This window comes from Lissotriton vulgaris, chromosome 8, assembly GCF_964263255.1.
Source record: "Lissotriton vulgaris chromosome 8, aLisVul1.2, whole genome shotgun sequence".
In the NCBI taxonomy this organism is placed as follows: domain Eukaryota; kingdom Metazoa; phylum Chordata; class Amphibia; order Caudata; family Salamandridae; genus Lissotriton; species Lissotriton vulgaris.
Window position 1 is genome coordinate 220862675 of NC_141696.1, and position 19260 is coordinate 220881934.

General features: G+C 44.9%; 1 protein-coding gene across 1 annotated transcript in view; it reads right to left on the reverse strand.

The window, feature by feature from the left end:
• URB1 (URB1 ribosome biogenesis factor) overlaps positions 1-19260 on the reverse strand; it is a 783310-nt gene that overhangs the window by 450189 nt on the left and 313861 nt on the right. Inside the window, exons 18-19 of the mRNA XM_086933991.1 lie at positions 14019-14189; positions 13309-13502 (exon numbers count right to left, since the gene is read on the reverse strand). Coding sequence (XP_086790117.1) covers positions 13309-13502; positions 14019-14189 — 365 coding nt within the window. The remainder of the gene's footprint in view (positions 1-13308; positions 13503-14018; positions 14190-19260) is intronic.

Consider the following 19260-nt stretch of genomic DNA (forward strand, 5'->3'; position numbering starts at 1 on the left):
AACATATTATACATATAAATCAACTAACGATCAAAGAAAAACAAAATACACATATTGCAAAATATCCAGAGGGGGATGGAATAAATATTTAAAATGTACAGAAGTTTTAATTTAAAAACACATACTTTTCCTGGCGCTAATCGCTTTATATAAAAAAGATGCAGTAAAAAAACAAATGTCCGCATGATTCAGATTAAAAATCAATTTCATAGCCTCTGTTGTGTCTCTCACTCTAAATCTAATGAATAGTGGCTTCAGATAGAATTTCCTTAACTCAGTGTACAAATCACAAGTTAACAAAAAGTGCTTAGTGCATTGTTTGGACTTATTGTCACATTTACAGGGACCAACAGGGCGCGATTTGATGTTAGGCCACGCGACCAGATGATGTGCTATACCCATCCTCATTCTGGTCAATACAAACTGGTGTGAGGATCTAGTCACCTGTGATAAATATGGTCTGAAACCGGTAAATTCATTCATGTTATTGTATAGCACACAAGTTGTGAATTTAGAGTCCTCCAAATGATGCCTTTCATTATAGTGATTTAAAAATATTGTTTTCACATCAGATTTGGGGATTTCCGAAAGCCTGTAGGGGTCCATTAAAACATGAATTCCAAATAAATGTTGTACACGGTCAATAATGTAACTGATCCAGGGGATCTTCAAGTGTTGGTCCAATAAAAGGCAGTCCTTAATGATTGCTCTGTTCAGTGTGGTACCTTCACTGAGCCAGATCGAGCGCCACAATAGAATGGGCCTTAACATGATCATATCATTTAGAGCTTGGGTCCCTGTTTCATTGTAAACCAAGGAGTTGGAAGTAGACCTGGGTAAGCATAGGAGCTTTTTCAGGAAGAGGTTCTCCTCTACCTGCAAGCTCTTAGCAGATATCACCCCCCAGACTCCTGCCCCGTACAGGGCAGCCGAACGACATTTAGATTTATAGATGTTTAACATATCTTTAATGCGTCTATTCCCCAATTTCCTGGCAAACAGAAAGACCCCGTTGGCGCTCCTAGTCATCTTAGTTCTGACCACCTTATGTTCAGTGGCCCAGCTCCCGTTATGCGAAAAGGTAATTCCCAAATAGCAAAAATTTTCAACTTTTTTCACTGGTTCTCCATCAATAACAGTGGGTTTTCCCATTTCTTTTAACTTTTCCAGAGCTGCATTCCATTACATAAGTCTTAGCCTTATTAATCACCAGTTTCCTATTCTTAATAAAGGATACAAAGCAGTCCATTAAGCGTTGGAGACCCAATGGTGTCCTTGACAGTAACACTGCGTCGTCCGCATAGAGTAATACTGGTATGTTAAAATTATGAACTCTAGGGGCATCTGCAGCGACTGCCTGCAGGGCAGATTCAACCTCATTAATAAAAAGGGTAAAAAGCAGGGGCGCAAGAACGCACCCCTGTCTGATGCCCCTTCCTATCCCAAACTTAGTGGTACACTCTCCATTGGGTCCATAGCGAACACTGGTGCGAAGTTTTTCATACAAACGGGCTAAGAAGTAAATAATTCCCTCTGGAGCACCCATCTCCAGTAGTTTGGCCCATAGTATTGCGTGATCTACCAGATCAAAGGCACTACTAAGGTCGGCGAAACAGAGATAGAGCGACCCGTTTTTTGCCTTGGTATATTTTCCCACCAATAGCTCTAGATTCAAACACTGTTCTATAGTACCACGGCCTTTTCTAAAGCCAAACTGGCAATTACTTAAAATCTCATTAGATTCAGCCCACTCTTCTAATCTTACAAGGAGGACCCTACTCATGATTTTAACAGATGAATCCAATAAGGATATAGGTCTATAGTTTTTTGCATCCCCGCGATCTCCTTTTTTAAAAATAGGGATGATTATTGACTCTTCCCATGTAGACGGTATATTACCGCTAACAGCTGTGTTAAAGATTTTGGTGAGCAAAGGCCCCCATATATCTGGGGCGGTCTTGTACACGTCTATGGGAACGCCATCTGGCCCCTGGGCCTTGCCTCCTTTGCTAGCTCTAATACTAGCCATAGTTTCACTGATGGTTATATCTAAGGCAAGGATGGGCCACCTATCCCCATTAGTATCTTTTAAATTACAAGAATCAAAGATTTTAGAAAAATGTTGGATCCATGAGTCCATGCTCACGTTAGAAGTGAGTTCAGGAACCCTATCATCTTTTAGAAATGGGCTATTTACCGTGGACCAGAACAGGGTACAATTGTTTGTGTCCGCCGCTAGGGTGGGATTATCCCAAGCCTCTTGCTGTAATTCAGCTTTTCTACGTTTCAGGGTAGAATTAAAACCCTGTCTAAGTTGGGCCACCGAAACTTTGTCCCTCGGTTTGGCTGCAAGGGCCTCTTTGAGTTCTTTGTGGGCATTGGAACAGGCATGATCAAACCAGCCCCTTGGACACCTTGCTTTGGACCCCGCCTTTTTAGTGAATTTTTTGTTAATAATGGAATTAATATTGTTAAAGTGGTCAATACTGTCGGACGAGGTGTCTACACATTCTAAGATTGCCGCTATATCTATCACACAACTAGATATAATTAAATCTGAAGTTATAGCGGCTTTATCTCCTTTCCACCTCAATCTATAACCATTCTGTCTATGGGGTTCAATGTTGTTGATGATACCATTTTCACAGGCATGATTTTTAACCCAGAAGGTTAGTTCAGTGGTCAAACAGTTATGGTCACTCAACATAATATCTATCACATTGGGCATCGGACATAACCGGGCAATAGTTGCTGACATACATATAAAATCAATAACGGTGTTAGCGCCCCTTCCTTTAAAAGTTGGAATATTACCAGCGAGTCATTTTTAGCATTATCCAAAATTTCCAAATCGTAATGAATCATAAAATTATTCAAAGTTTCCCCATAAGTGTGGTGTGGAAAATGGGCTTCAGCTTCCCCCTGTCGGTTATACACACCACAAACTTTCTGGGTGGATAATGGGCACACAGGTACATTAAAATCCCCCACAAAAATAAATTCAAATACATTATTAAAATTCCTCACGAAATTGTTCACCGCCGTATCTAGTTCATTAATCGCTAAATGTCTAGTGTTGTCAAATACATTATTGTAGAAATTTATCAATAGGATATTTCTGCCTGATTCTTGTGTAAGCCATAGGATTTGTGAATGCGCCCCCACGTTAACAAATCTTTTAACAAAAATTTGTAGTTTGACAGAAATTAACACCAACAGACCCCCTTTAGCTCTGCCATGGGGTGAGGGTAGTGCTGGAAGCTCATAAGACACATACCCATCAATGCCATAAAATTTTTTACTCCATGTTTCCTGGAAACATAGGATGTCAAACAGATGCACAAAATCAATCCAGCCTAAGGCATCCTCCTTGGCCACAATTCCCGCAATATTCCAACTAGCGATATGACAAGTTATATTCTCTCTTTCATTGCTAGCGTTTGACAGATCCACACTAGGGATGGACATGTTATTATCAATATTAAAAAGCTCTATGCTAGGTATAGAGTTTAAGGTGTCTCCCCCATTCAACGTACAGTTCAAACTTACATTACTTATTTCATTAGTTAACAATACGGCCGCTTCATTAGAATTCCTAGACTCTAAGTCTCTAGGGGGTTCAATCTCATGTCAATCATTCTGATCTAGGTGACTCAGGGACTGAAACCTATTTTGAGTAGGGACCTGGTACACCATTCCATTATCAAACAGAGGGGAGTTGCCAAATGGAACAAAAGGGTTAGGGGTATGCATTAATGGGGCATTCCCCCCAAACATAGGGTTCCCCATGGGTAGCGATGGAATGAATGGACCATGTTGTGGACCAAAAAAGAAGTTAGGCAACAATGGCCTATTTACCAGATGAGGAAAGGTGGGATTGCTCAGAGCCTTTTCCTTACAATTAGATGGCGGTTGCCTGCCGAGGTGGTTATAAAAATACCCCAACGGCCTAGCAATTACTTCAGTCTCAGACTGCGTAATAGAAGCTGCTCTAAGCAGGACCGTTGCCACATGTTGTGGGTGCTTGAAGTTTATAATCACGCAGTCCCCTCCACCTATTTTTTTGGTGTTACCTATCCAATTTACTCTCCTGATGGAGATTATTTGGTCAGCGTAGCCGACTGGATAGCCACAATGACGATTTAGCCAGGAAATGGTTTTATTTCTCAAAGAATCAGGTGTCTCATATTCACTTGGGGGCTGAGTGAGAATAGGGACATTAGTTAAAACCACCACGTAAGGTACACAGTCGGGTGGTAGATCAACAGGGCGTCTACAGATCCTAGTGGGCTCCCCATTTAATCCTCCCATCGTATCATTTGGGACTGACACCGTAGGTGCTGATACTTGCGTAGGGGCTTGCATGGGTGTTGATGATTTAACACCCATTGGATTGCCTGTAACCCCTTGGTTGGGTGGATTTGAGGAACTTCCTCCCTCCTGTGACAAAGTAGGTGGTGGCCTCTGTGATTTTGGCTGATCTTTAGTAGAGTGTTTCCTGGCCAAAGTGGAACTGACACTGGTAGAGGCTTGTGACTGCTCCTTATCCCTGGTGGGAGCAGTAACAAGACCAGTTGACTTTTTAATGTCAGCTAAGGATTTTTCCAAATTGTCTGCGCGGTTACCCACCAAACGCCTTAACCTGGCTACTTCCTCCTGAAGATCTCCTATCTTAGTTAACAATGGCTCTATCACCATACTAAGTTTACTAAGAATTGCACTTGTTAATGAGTCAATTTGATCAGGCTTCAGAGAAACATAATTATCAAGATTCACAGATACTAAATCATTGGTATGTTCCACTTGGGTCGTATCCTTTTTCCTTCTAGAGATATGACTACTTCTCTTAGGGATTGGTTTTCTGCAGGCACGCATATATTTAGATGCCCTCCCAAATTGCTGAGGTGTCCCCTCTTGATTGTTACCTAGGTCTTCCTCCCCCATTATAGACTGGTCTAAGGTCTTGGTTACTTCGACATTAACACTAGTGGTGCTAATATTGAGTTCCACTGGTGCGACCGTCTCGTGAACAGTATTGTTACGATTTACAGGGTTTACATGATTGATTACATCAGCGGAAAGAGGATCAGCAGTAATACTTTTTCCCAATGACTTCCTCCTGTCGCTGTTGATTTTGGACACCACTTTAAGTAAGTAGTTATCCGGTAATGTACTTTGGACTGACATTTCAGGGGTTTCTGTGACAAACATCCGTATAACTCAAGTTAAAATACGAGGGGTAACAATGACCTGTACAGGATTTGTCCTTCAATAGTACTCACAGTTCGAGCCAAGGGGGCTGGCCCTGCCCGGCCTCTTCTGGCCCCTGACGGCCACAGACGGCCCTGCCCTTGTCCCGGGCTTCTCCCGGTCGCTCCCGCGCGCGACTCGCGGGCGAGAGGGGGTGTCAGCCTTTATTCGGCGCCTCCGGCGCTCACTGCGCGTCACGGGCGCGCTGGTAGCAGAGGGAATGCTGGGGAGTGTGGTCCGGTTTCACGGGACGCCTCCCTCGCCTCCCGGCGTGTGCCTCTGCTTGCTGCTTTTCCCGCCGTTCCCCTCACGGCAATGCCCGATGGCGACAGCGTCTTGTAAGCCTGTTGTTCCCCCACTGGGTTCCCGGGGGGTCAGCCTTTATTCGGCGCCTCCGGCGCTCACTGCGCGTCACGGGCGCGCTGGTAGCAGAGGGAATGCTGGGGAGTGTGGTCCGGTTTCACGGGACGCCTCCCTCGCCTCCCGGCGTGTGCCTCTGCTTGCTGCTTTTCCCGCCGTTCCCCTCACGGCAATGCCCGATGGCGACAGCGTCTGGTAAGCCTGTTGTTCCCCCACTGGGCTCCCGGGGGGTCAGCCTTTATACGGTGCCTCCGGCGCTCACTGCGCGTCACGGGCGCGCTGGTAGCAGAGGGAATGCTGGGGAGTGTGGTCCGGTTTCACGGGACGCCTCCCTCGCCTCCCGACGTGTGCCTCTGCTTGCTGCTTTTCCCGCCGTTCCCCTCACGGCAATGCCCGATGGCGACAGCGTCTGGTAAGCCTGTTGTTCCCCCACTGGGCTCCCGGGGGGTCAGCCTTTATACGGCGCCTCCGGCGCTCACTGCGCGTCACGGGCGCGCTGGTAGCAGAGGGAATGCTGGGGAGTGTGGTCCGGTTTCACGGGACGCCTCCCTCGCCTCCCGGCGTGTGCCTCTGCTTGCTGCTTTTCCCGCCGTTCCCCTCACGGCAATGCCCGATGGCGACAGCGTCTGGTAAGCCTGTTGTTCCAGATATACTTTGGGCTACTGGTTCTAATGATGTGGGTCTTTTGGAAATAGCGCCATATGTTATAACATTGAAAGCCAATGTTAGAATGCCACGCATTCCCGAATACAAGATCTCTAGCGAAGGTGAAAAGGCGTTGTTAGCAATCATTTATGACCTGATTGAGAAAGATGTCATTGAAGAGACAACAGGGAACATCCTTAACAGTCCTGTTCTGCCAGATTTAAAGCGTACTGATCCGTCTCAGCCACCTGTGTACAGATTTGTGATTGATCTTAGAGAAGTGAATAAGATTGTTGTGCCACAGTTTCCAGTTGTTCCCGATATCACTGCCCTATTGACTATGGTTCCAGCTTCAGCCACTTGGTTCACAGTGATTGACTTGAAGAACGCTTTCTTCAGCATCCCTATTGCCGAGGAGAGCAGAGATATTTTTGGCTTCAATTTAGGAGGCCGAAGCTTCCGCTTCAAACGCGCTCCTCAGGGCTACTGTGAAAGTCCATCTATATTCAGTCAGGCTCTGAAATCACAGCTTGACACGATTGTTCTACATGATGGTGCGACTCTTATTCAGTACGTAGACGATTTACTGGTCTCTGCAGATACTGAAGAGATTTGCAAGCATGCCACTTTGTCATTGTTGCGTCATTTATGTGACATGAAGCACAAAGTCTCTCTTTCGAAATTACAATATTGTCGACAAGAAGTGACCTACTTAGGTCACATCTTATCGAAGGAGGGAAGAAAGCTGACCCCAGAGAGAATACAGGCAATTGCAAAATTGAGTGTTCCAAGGACACAGAGAGAAGTGTGTGCTTTCTTGGGCATTACATCATATTGCAGACAATGGATACCAAATTTCTCCTTGTTGGCCAAACCTTTGGTGGCATTAACTTGTAAGGATACGCCAAAACCCATTCAATGGTCTGAAGAGTGTCAGAAAAGTTTTCACAAATTGCGTGATACATTGTGTTCAGCTCCTGTGTTAGGTACGCCCGACTACAGTAAGCCTTTTACGTTGTATGTCCACGAGAAGGAACGTTGCACATTATCAGTTCTGTCACAGTCTTTTGGGGGCAAACAGCGTCCATGCACGTCCTTTTCAGCGACTTTAGACCCGGTAGCTAAGGCATTGCCAAGTTGCTTGAGGGCCACTGCGGCAGCAGCTGTCTGTATTCGACAGTCTGCTGGGTTAGTAATGAATAATACACTAGTCGTTATGGTCCCACATGCAGTAGACATTTTGCTAAACAGAACAAGGACACAGCACTTAACTAGTGCTCGATTGTCAAGTTATGAGCTGACACTGCTAGCGAGTCACATACACATAAAGAGGTGTGACACACTCAACACAGCCACGTTATTGCCCATTCCAGCAGAGACAGATGAGGTCGAAAAACATGTCTGCTGTTTTAGGACAGAAGAAGAGACAAAAGGGAGAGTAGACTTGCAGGACACTCCTCTTCCTGAATGTAATGATACCTTATGGGTTGATGGTTCGTGTTTCAAGTTACCGAATGGTGATACGACTGCAGCATATGCTGTGACAACATTGCATACGATTGTTGAAACTGCACGTATGCCACATAATTCTGCGCAAGCAGCAGAGCTGATTGCACTTACAAGAGCGTGTGTGTTGGACAAAAGGAAAACGAGTGAATGTGTACACAGACAGCCAATACGCCTTTGGGCGTGGCTCACAGTTTTGGACGATTGTGGCGTGAACGTGGGTTCCTGACGTCGCATGGTACGAAGATACAACATGGTCAGCTAGTGAATGAGCTTCTCGAGTCACTGACCTTGCCACTACAAGTTGCGATTGTGAAGTGCAGTGCACACAAAAAGATTCAAGATGATGTTGGTCGTGGGAATGCGTTCGCGGATGAAGTTGCAAAAGAGACTGCAAGGAATGTGATGAGTCGAATGTATGTTGCAGGTCCCGCAAGATGGATTGGTGATGTTGGCATGTGTGAAGACACAATTGAGAGTGTGAAGTCTATCCAATCCGAAGCCACAGAGAAAGAGGTGAATGAATGGAGAGAAAGCAAGGGTAAATTGGATGCGAATGGTTGTTGGGTCGAATTGTCAGAGCATCAGAGATGGCTGTTACCCGATGTGTACGTGCTTGCAGTGGTGACAATGGCTCATGGGATGGCTCACATTAATGTGAAAGGGATATGTAAGTCGTTGGCTCCAGTATAGCAGAATAGTGGAATCCCTAAATGTGCAGAGAATGTGGTCAAGAACTGTATGGTGTGTTTGAAGTACGATCTTGGTAAGGGAACTCCAACTCCAGCTGGTCATTTTGCACCTCCAACGTATCCGTTCGAGGTTTTGCAGCTAGATTTCATCCACATGGAAAGGTGCAACAATCTGAAATACGTACTGGTTGTTGTTTGTGCATTTTCCAGGTGGGTGGAAGCGTATCCCCTTAAGGACAATACTGCCTTGTCCACAGCCAAAGCCATTGTCAAAGAATTTTTCCCTAGGTTTGGAATGCCTAGAATGGTCTGGAGTGATAATGGGAGTGAATTTGTGGGACGAGTGATGAAGAGAGTGTGTGAGAGTCTAGGCATACACCAGAAGTTCCACGCTGCAAATCACATCCAATCAGCTGGATTAGTAGAGTGCTATAACGGCACTCTAAAATTGAAACTGGCCAAGATACAAGCAAGCACAGGTCTTAAATGGCCTGACGCCCTCCCTCTGGCACTCCTATCGACAAGGATGACCGTTCACTCTAGAGTGGGACTTAGTCCACACGAAATTGTGTTCGGTCGCCCAGCTAACATATGGGGAGTGCCAAGGCCCACAAAGCTCAGTTAGATAGAGCATCCTGTACTGCTTGACTATTTGTACGAATTGACGGCTAAATTGCTTGTTTTACACCAACAGGTCCATGACTCTCTGCCTCCGGTCTCTGAAGCTCCAGGACATCAAATCGATCCTGGATCCTGGGTGTTGGTGAAAAACTTTCAGCGAACAGCCCAGGTGGACCGGCCCACACCTCGTCCTTCTTTCCACAAGATCAGCCGTTCGTGTGGAAGGAAAGAAGAACTGGATCCACGGGATCCACTGCAAACGGGTCCCTCTACCTCTGCCCTATGACCGGTGGGTCCAGGAGGGTGTCGCCGACTCAGAGACTGAATCTGTGCCACGATATGCACCTTTCAGTGATGCACGTTTGAAAGGAACTACTTCAGAAAAGGAAAGCGATAACATTCTGCAAGGATCTGTGCCACCGTCAATGCAATTGGACACTACTGAGCCTGAACTCCTGTTTCTGGACCACACAGCTCCTGGTCGAAACCGCTATAAATTAAGGCCAAGACCTATAACTATGGACAAATAACAAGCTTTTTCTTTTTGATTGTGCAGCTCTCTCATCCAGGAAACTTGCTCATTTTTGATTTTCGAACCGCCATCCGGTTCTGCTGCTAGGGTCGCGGTTGCCACAGTCTTTGGAGTGCAGCTGGAGACGGTTAGGTCGACAGTTCTGTTGGTTCAAGAGAGTTACTCTGGATTGACAGAAGCACTCCTTAGCAGAATCAATCTCCCACCGCGGGCAGCAACTTAGAGGATGGAGTTTCCCAAGATGGAGAGACCTGCCAGATCAACAAACTTTGAAAAAAGAATATGCACTGTGATGGCAAAAACACGATTTATAATAATTTGCATTTTCATGTTGTGTAGTATAATGATGTTTTTGGTGGGCTATGCTTTATTCACCTTTCGAGTTTCATTTGCATACACTACACAGCCTACACCTCCTCCTACTGTTTTCCCGCACTCTTTTCACCCTCTGCCTGAGCACGAGTCTGCCAGACGATTAGAATTTGTCAACAACTCATTCGTCCAGCTCCTACACCAGCACCAGTCTGTAATGAACACAATGAATTGTTGGGTATGTGGACTCATGTCACACACGACAGATAAGGGTATCCCGTATTTTGTCCTGCCATTTAGCTACTATGGGTCTCTGTGGGCTTTCAAAACCATGTTCCTGTTTGCCATAGAACCATATCCCCCGCGTCCCACAGGAAGAAACTCAAGCAACAAGGCACTAGTGGCGGGAATCAGAAATATGAGTAGGGATATCGACACGTTTAGAACAATTCCCAGAGATGAATTGACGCCTTACAGTAGATGGAATATCACAAAATATGGAATTTCCTTGAGTGAGAGCCAGCGAGCAAAGAAATCCTCCCCAATCTGGATAGTACCCCACCAAGGTGACCTATGTCTGCAGGGAAATGGCAAAAACCCTAGAGCTCAGTTAGGGAAGAGTGTCTGTACCGAAACTTATGTCTTTTCGTCCCAGACATCTCCTTCATTCTTAGCAGGTAAGGGTACCTACTTCGTCTGCCATGATAGAGCATATACATGGTTGCCCCCTGACTTTTCGGGCACATGTTTCATCTCGTTTCTGCTGCCACCCACCTACACGGCCGAGGCAGATTACCATCGGACAAGGACAGTTAGGGGTGTTGTGAGTAAAGACGACACTGCGGAACAAGAGTTTGGAGATTTCGCAAAATGTTTTCTGCCGTTTTGGGGGCCTATGGTGAACAGCAGAAATATTCGCCAATTGACTAGGGTAGTTGAATCCGCCGTGATTGAAACGACTGGTGCCCTTAGTAACTTGACTGCGGAGCTCCAGTCGGACTGCCTTATGACTCTTCAGAACAGGGTTGCCCTAGATGTCAAACTTGCAGACCGTGGTGGGGTATGTAAAGTGATCCAATCTAGTTGCTACATTTTTATCCCAGATAATGCTCCGACAGTATACCAGGCCATCTCCAAACTGCATAAAATTTCTGAATCCATTCATGTGGATAAAGGGAACTGGTCCTTACTGGGGTGGTTCTGGGAACTGATATCTGCCTGGGGATGGAAAATTCTAATAGTCATTGGAATGGTCTTAGCCATTCTGTTCATGTTCTGCCTGTGTGTACAGTGCGCTCCTGCAATATGTGGCCTCTGTGCTACATCATGTGTAAGGAAGCCTGTGTCAAGGGACGAACTAAGCAACAGGATGATGCTACAGCAGCATCTCAATGACTTCATGAATACAGATTTGGACTCAGATTAGCATGAGTTATTGCCTATATAAGGGCAAAAGGAGGGTCTGTGGTTCTGAAAGTTATGGACCCTGCTATAATGTGGTACCGAAGCCCAACACTCGTGTCGGAAAATATCATCGTACCATGACGAATTTGGTATTGGCAGACCGGTAATGATTGGGACATTATACCTGTGCATTTGCGTCATGATTGAGTGACGGAATCCCCTTAAATCATAGTTTCTGTCTTGAACCCTCGGGTTCCATTTTGTGAGCGGCATCCATCTTGTGGTTGCCCTTACATAGTCAATTGACCAAGGCCGAATTCGATCTGAAAGGACACGCACACCTTTGCTGACTCCTCTGTGACCTGGGCGAGCTGACTCCACTGCCTCCAGCCAAACCTGTTCGGGCAGTCCCCAACCCAATGGCCGAGCGAGATTAGCATCAAGGCATAACATGTCATAAACCATTCACCGCATACAAACCACGCTTTATCATACACACACCTGTCCCCGTTTCTTCTTTATGGCTAGTTTTACAAGGCGGAGGTGCCCGATTTTATTGGGGTTTCATCGATATCTGATGGAAGTTCTGGGCCTGGCCGGGTAATCTATCATGAACTGGACATACGAAAATGTGGGCTTGCCATCATGACTTTGCTTTTTCTTTATTGTGAAAATATGTTTATGGTCGAATTGTAAAACCAAGAATTCTTGCCTGAAGTGTAATATTGTGTATAAAAAGAGAAGGCTGGCTATGTAAAAACGAACAGTCTCCTGAGAATATACACACCGTGCTGTTGTACTTCTAGGACGCTTGTTACTTGGTTGCAGCCAATAAAACTCGATCCTTGACATCACCTAGAAGACTCTGTGTTTCTGTGGTCCAAAACAGGAAGAACTCAAGAGGTCTCTGGGTGTTCCCCCTGGCACCGCCGGGTCCCTAAAAACCCGGTACCTCAATATGCCCCTCTTATATAGCGCCTGTAAGGGTAATCTCCACATTAGGTGAGGGTTGTTAAGGAGCTACCTCATTGCCAGAAATAGTGCACATGCCTGGTGCCAGAAACCCTTTATTTACCTCCTGACTCTTGTTCCTGGTTAGGGAATTCATTTTCTCTATAGGGGTCCGTGCTCCTTTACCCACGTCGTTATGGTAGGGCCAGCTACTGATGGTTTCACTGAGACTGGAGGAGTACAACGCACAGAAGTTCCCCAAGCACAAGACACAGAGTTTATGTTGATGGGCTCTGGTGCAATTGGACAATGACATGATGTATGGGGCTTGATGCTGGTTTGTTGTTGTTGGACCATTTTCGTGCCTGCTTTGCAATTTCCTTTCAGCATCCCACTTGCCAGTCTGGCAGGTGTGTGTTTCACTGAATGAAGGCCCAACGATGCCTAAAAAAGAAGCTTGCCATGTAACAATGAATTTGCATTTACTGCCAGCAGTGATGAGGAGAGACCTGGTTTGCCTGAGGAAGCCCAAATGGAAATATGACTCATCCATCCATCTACTGTTACTACTGGTGGGAACTCCAACCAGTGAAAGCTGTCAATCATAATGTTGGGTGGTAGACCCACATTTTAAGACGCAGAAGGTACAGTACATTATGGTAGAAAGATCCACAAACTAAGGGGATTTTTAAAAAAGTATGACTCCCACATATTTTGCCCTACTAATTGGCAATTTTCCCAGAGCACCTTTTGCAGGAGAACTGTTTACACAGCGAGCAGAGAGAGTCAGTGTTACTGCAAATCTCATAAAACGTGCAAGCTCCCTTTAATGCCAGACTCATACTTCTTTAGCAACTGTAATTGAGCCACAGCATTGCTACACTGCAGTACATATGAAAGAAAGTACCACATGTGCTTCATTCATTATCCTACCACTGAAAAATGTAATGACAATCAAATGCTGTCACTTCTTTTCATATATTGAGTCTTTTCTGAGCTACAATTAACAACACATCTGTTGTAAGCAATTCTTACCAGAGTTTCCTTGGCTTGCTTGGGTATCCAGCGGGAATAATATATGTTTAACTGACAAATCTGAGAGGACGGGGGTAGTTTCAGAGAGTTGAGCTCTTTGTCATAGGATTGTAGCAGCAAGCAGAAGGCCAAAGGATCTCGCTGACAGTGCAGGATGTCAGTCAGAACCGCCTGTAGATAAGACAGCATGAACTCTAAGCACAGAACAAAGACATGAAATGTAATTTGTTAAAAAAAGGTTTATACCAATGCACATCTAACCCCAGCATTCCATGTTTTATTAACGTTTAGGAGAATACGTTGTTATAAAGAATGAAAAATGGTAGGTCCTTTACATTTTACATATTGCAGTATTTTGGCAGCACCACCTCTAAGGATGCATTAATAAAATAATGATATGCATTATCTTTTCAAAATTATTTTACAGCCATACTAAAATTTAAGATCTTTTTGTGGGTCTCCAGTGCTGGTATTTTTCCACAGATTTGCTTTGTTTGCTGAATATTCCCTAGCAAGGAGATTAAAAAAAATATGTGATTGAAAATGTTGGAGAACATTTTCTTAACCACTTGTAATTCCCTCTGTTTTAGCTTCAATCTACATTTTCAGTATTTAGAGAATGAAGCTCAGGAGCAAATGGATCCATCATCAATCTAATGCTGGAACGCCTTCACATTTTTCCCCCCAGATCTTATGGCTAGAATGCGTACCTGGTGACTGATCATCCCGGAGAAGCAAAGTATTCCTGGCTTCCAAAGATGCAGGGACTACTGCGCTGAAGGGAAATGTGTTGAGAATCATGTCTTCGTTCAGTGTAAAGCCAATTTCTTCATCCAAGCCTTCACTGCCTTCCACAATGACATCGATCATATCTAGCACATCTATTAAAGCAAATCAGAAAGATTTACAGGCTAACAACCAGAATAGTGTTTGATCTAAGCAGACCTAGATAAAGGATTTTGCGTAACAGCTTTCTTAAGCAACTTGATATACCACTAATAAAAGGCTGCATTTACAACAATACTTGTTCCATTTTGTTTAGAGGGATATGTGCTGTAGAAAGAACACTAACAAATCTGCTACAACTGCTGCTGTGTTTATAACCAAACTACAAACTTTTACCATGTTTCAACCTTCGAAGCTCACATTCAACCTCGACAACCAAGTAACGGTGTACTGAAATACATCTCTCTCATTAAAGAGCAACACAAAGGAAAAAAGGTAAAATCTTTAAGGTGCTTCAGCTGACAGTGAAGCCTAGAATATGATTATGTGCACTGATGACTCCCTCTTCCACCCTGAACATTTCTGAACATTTTTTATTTGTAGCATCAATTTGCCCATGGTACCAGTATGTAGAATTACCACTTTGCTATACAAATAAACAATGACCATTTGTTTACATTTTGCAATTTTGAAAGAAGGTGAAAGGTTTGAGTAAGATTTTCTGTATTCTTTTGAAATATAGCAATTATCCCTTTCTTTTAAAAATCATATAGAAATAAGAAATAGATCTGGCATATCCCCAATACTTTTCAAGTGTTTGTGGTTACAGTGTTATTTTTCAAAGGGGAAATTTATAGGATTTCACTGTTTCCATTGTTTGTACTGGCATGGGCAACAAATGTAGGCCAAGCCAGCAAAATACTGGAAGGGTGCTAAATTTATACTGGTATGCACACTTTAATCAGTTTGCCACGTCAGGCTTCAAGGATCGCCATTATTGAGCTGTGATGCGGTTCCGTCCCCGACCCTGCCCGGGACTACTGGTTTCAGACACTCACCCTTCGTGGCCACCGGCAGTGAGGCGTCCCTGGATACAACCCTAACAACCAGCACTCATCCCCTCTGTCTTTCAGGAACCAATACGGAACAGCCGTTCCCAGGAACTACAACCCCATGACCCCGGAATTCCCTCCTTAGAACCACCGCCGGAACCAGGAAAAAGTGGAAGCAGAGACGCCGTCGGAGCAGCGATCTTGTGGCAGGAGACTCGGACCGGAGCTGACGCAGAGCAGGCGAACGAAGGAGAAGACGTGTAGAGCGAGGACTGGTGGAGTCCAGAGGAGGTGGCTGAAGAGCGGCGGCAACTCATCGGGGAGTTGTGGCGGAGCGTGTGAGTACTAGCGAATCCACCTCTGTAGCACACTAGGTGCATTGTAAATACCAGCTTCTCTTTAGTATCACTTGGCCTGGCCATCACTGTAAAATTCTTGTATAGCACGTCACCACTTGTACAGCACTTAGTGTATAGGCTACCCCATCACGAACCCTCACAGGACACTCTCTCTCTCTTTCTCCCTCCCTTCCTGATTCCGTCCCGCATTCCATTCCTCACGGTCGTTTTCCTCGAGTCCCTCCACTGTATTCCCAGTGTTGGTTACGGATTGTACCATAACGGTCCAGCTGGACTAACCGCTCCTTTTTGTTGTCTCCTTTACCTCCGAGGACCGCCCCAGCACTCAACCTCCCAGGAGCACCTATACCCGTCGAAGCATTGAAGAAGACCGAGACGACCTCTCCCGGAGCTTCACTTCTGACCTGCACAATCCCCAACATTGTACTATCTCAGTTCTTGCTTAATAAAACGAAACGCCATTGCCCACTATATCCAACCTCCTTGCCTGATTTTCCAGCCCGCCACCGTCCCACGGTCACATGAGCATCTCTTGTAACCTCCTTGACGCAAAATATATGGTTAACACGGTGTTTCTCTTCTGCATATACCACTGAACATAATATACCACTCAGTTACCCACATTTCAAGCTTTTCCCCTGATGTACCAAACGTTATCATGCAGGAACTTGTATCACTCCTGATACTTGCCCTAGTATTGAATGATGGCAGGCTCATATGTCCAGAAGACGGGATAACATTTGCATACTAAATATATACTACAGTGTCCTCTGCAATTTTTGACAGAAGATATTGGCCTACCTATACACTATAAAAGAGATTTCTCAAAATAAAGAATATGCACAGGTCTGTACCTGCTTTGGTGACAACACAACATTAGTAAACTATTCAGAGGATCGAGTTCCTTCTTTAATTCCTTTACTGACCTATATTTCGCTCAACAATTCACTTATCAAGGGTGGTATTATTTGCAATCTGTGCAAAACTAGCACTACACATATATGTAGAAATAATTTTAAAACCAAGTTGTCGCCTTTAGGAGGTGGAGCTATAGCGATGCTTGGAAACATAGCTTGCTTTCTGGGACAGTGCTAGTGCCTACCCTGGGTCGGATATTTTGTTCAGTAGTGTTCTTTTTGCCAGCAAGCGGTCACCAGCTTTACAGTGTAACCAATATTTTTGGGGCTCCTCTTACCAGAGAATTATTAATGTATTTGCATCTTTGGAAGACATGCGCCTCTCAAGTTAGTGGGCAGGGTCTTACTATTTCATGTCAGAGGTATTGTTATAATAATTTTGCATCTGTCTTAAGCACAAGAGAAGTGGACCAATGCTGGTAGATGTGCTGGAGATGATGGGAGTTTGTGCTCTGATCGGAAAGATGTTCTTATTGCAATGGTTCCTACAAGAAACAACACCTTCCTAGCCTGTAGCATGAGAGATATAAAGGGCTCACGGAAAATAAGTGTTAGCACATTTGCTGAGTTGAGGTCCAATTTTGAGTCCCTACAGGTGAATCACCTGGATTGGAAGGAGGATACCAGACTTTTGAGGCAATGTAGAGAGGCACTGTATTTGACCTCCTTTTTATTCCTTGCCAGTTGGGAGCTTGTATTAGTGAAGAATGGGGATTCGCAAGGATGATGGCCCCACAGACAAAGAGTTATGGTAAGTCTAAGTAGAATGGGAATCTTGATGGTGAACTTCATACATCGGTGTTTTGTGTAAATTCCCTGAATGTAATGGATTAGCAAGCTGGCTGAGCCTATGGTCTGGGAGGACTGGGAAGGATGTTGTGCATTGACTGGGTGCCTAACTACCAATTGTAACCTTCGAATAATACATTTTAAATATTTGCACCAGCTGTATTATTCTCCTGTGAAACTGCAGAAATATGGACTCCGGGAAGATGCTCGATGTGTGAGATGGGGGGAGCGCAGGCGGATTTCCTGCACCTGGCCTGGGCTTATAAAGCTATATACAACTTCTGGCAGCGTGTAACTCAGGCATTAACTTCCATGACACTGGAACAAGTTAAATGTACGCCTGAGATCCGTATGCTGGGACTGGTAAAAAAGCTCAAGCCATGCAACAGCCGCATAGTGGCTGTGTCCACCCTGCTGGTGAAATTTGCACTTGCAATTCACATGGTAGAATGGTCCTAACTGTAGCAAAATGGGTTAGGGATCTCGTGTACTGCAAAGAAGAGAAGGATATACACACAGAGGGTTGCTTGAGGCCTCCAGACCTAAGGACTTATGGGCACCACTGACAATGTACCTGCTGGAGATTCCGGATGTGATATAACTGCTTGCACTATGTAACTGGTAAATGTGGTTCAATTAGACATCTAGATAAGCCAGGACGCACTAGACACTACTTAATATGGAATGGAGTAGTCGTAGCACTGCATAATAATAATAATAATAATACTGTGTTTTATAGAGCGCGAACAGCTACCTCACGAGGAGGTGTCCCGGCGCTAAAAGTACCACAGAGGTCCAGGGGCAGAAGTGGGAGACCTAGCGAGGCTGGGAAAAGAGCCAAGTCTTTAGCAACTTCTTAAAGCAAGGTTCAGATGGAGCCTGCTGGATTGCTTGAGGTAGGGAGTTCCACAAAGCAGAGACGTTTGCTGAAAAGGTACGACCGCCAAGGCGTGCCTTTTTAGCTCGTGGGACAACCAGTTGGATACGGTCGTTTGACCGTAATGCACGGCTTTGGGAATACCTTGGAAGGCGTTTTTTTTAGGTAGAGTGGGCAGGAGCCATGCAAAGATCTAAACGCAAGCGTCAGGGCTTTGAATTTTATCCGGTTGGCCACAGGGAGCCAGTGCAGGGTTCGAAGATGCGGAGAGACTGACTGCTTGAAAGGAATTCGCAGTAGCAGCCTCGCAGCCGCATTTTGAACTACCTGCAGTTTATGGGTTAGGAATTTTGGGAAGCCCAGGTATAGACCATTGGCGTAGTCCAGCCGTGAAGTGACAGTTGCATGGACTACCATTTTCCTGCAGCTCTCGGGTAGAAGTTTAAGAAATTTTCGGAGGTTTCTTAATTTACTTAGGCAGCAGCCGGCCACTTGTTGGATATGGGAAGTAAAAGACATCTTATCATCCCATCTCACTCCAAGGTTTTTTGCCGAATGACTGGGCAGGGGTGAGGGGCCCATTTCCACCGGCCACCATAGCTCTGGTGCATAAGTTGTGTTTTTATTGTTGTTCGTAATAAAAAAGTGCATCATATGCAAGATCCTGATTAATGTGTAGCGCTTTGTGTACTGTTTAAGCTGTACGATGCAAAACGCACCAACTTAATAAAAAAAAAAACAATTCCCTTAATGTCCTGTCAACCTTCATTTGAACTATGGAAGCCAAACATCAAATGGCTAAGTTGTGATATTCTTGTGTGAAATGGATTTTAACTGTTTCGCTTATGCCCATGGACAGACAGATCTTCCCCACATTCAGGTGAATTTAGTGACTTGATTTGACTCAGTGCGGTGTGCATTATGCATGCCAGAAGAAGCGTCTTCTGGACAGCAAAAATTCTTTCTTTTTAGCTGTACATGACCTCCATACAAGAGAGTATGTGTTTTTGGTCAATGCTGGAGGAAAGCTCAAAAGATCTGAGCAAACTCTTAACTGACCATAGCCCAGTGGCTTACACAAACCATTTACAAGCATTCTATTACGATGCATGGAGATGACTGTATGATACAACTTTTAGGACGAACATCAGGGGAGACATTGTGAATTACCTCAAGCATGATGAGGATTCTGCAGGTAAGGTTGCTCTATAGTGGCAGGAATTCAAGGTGGT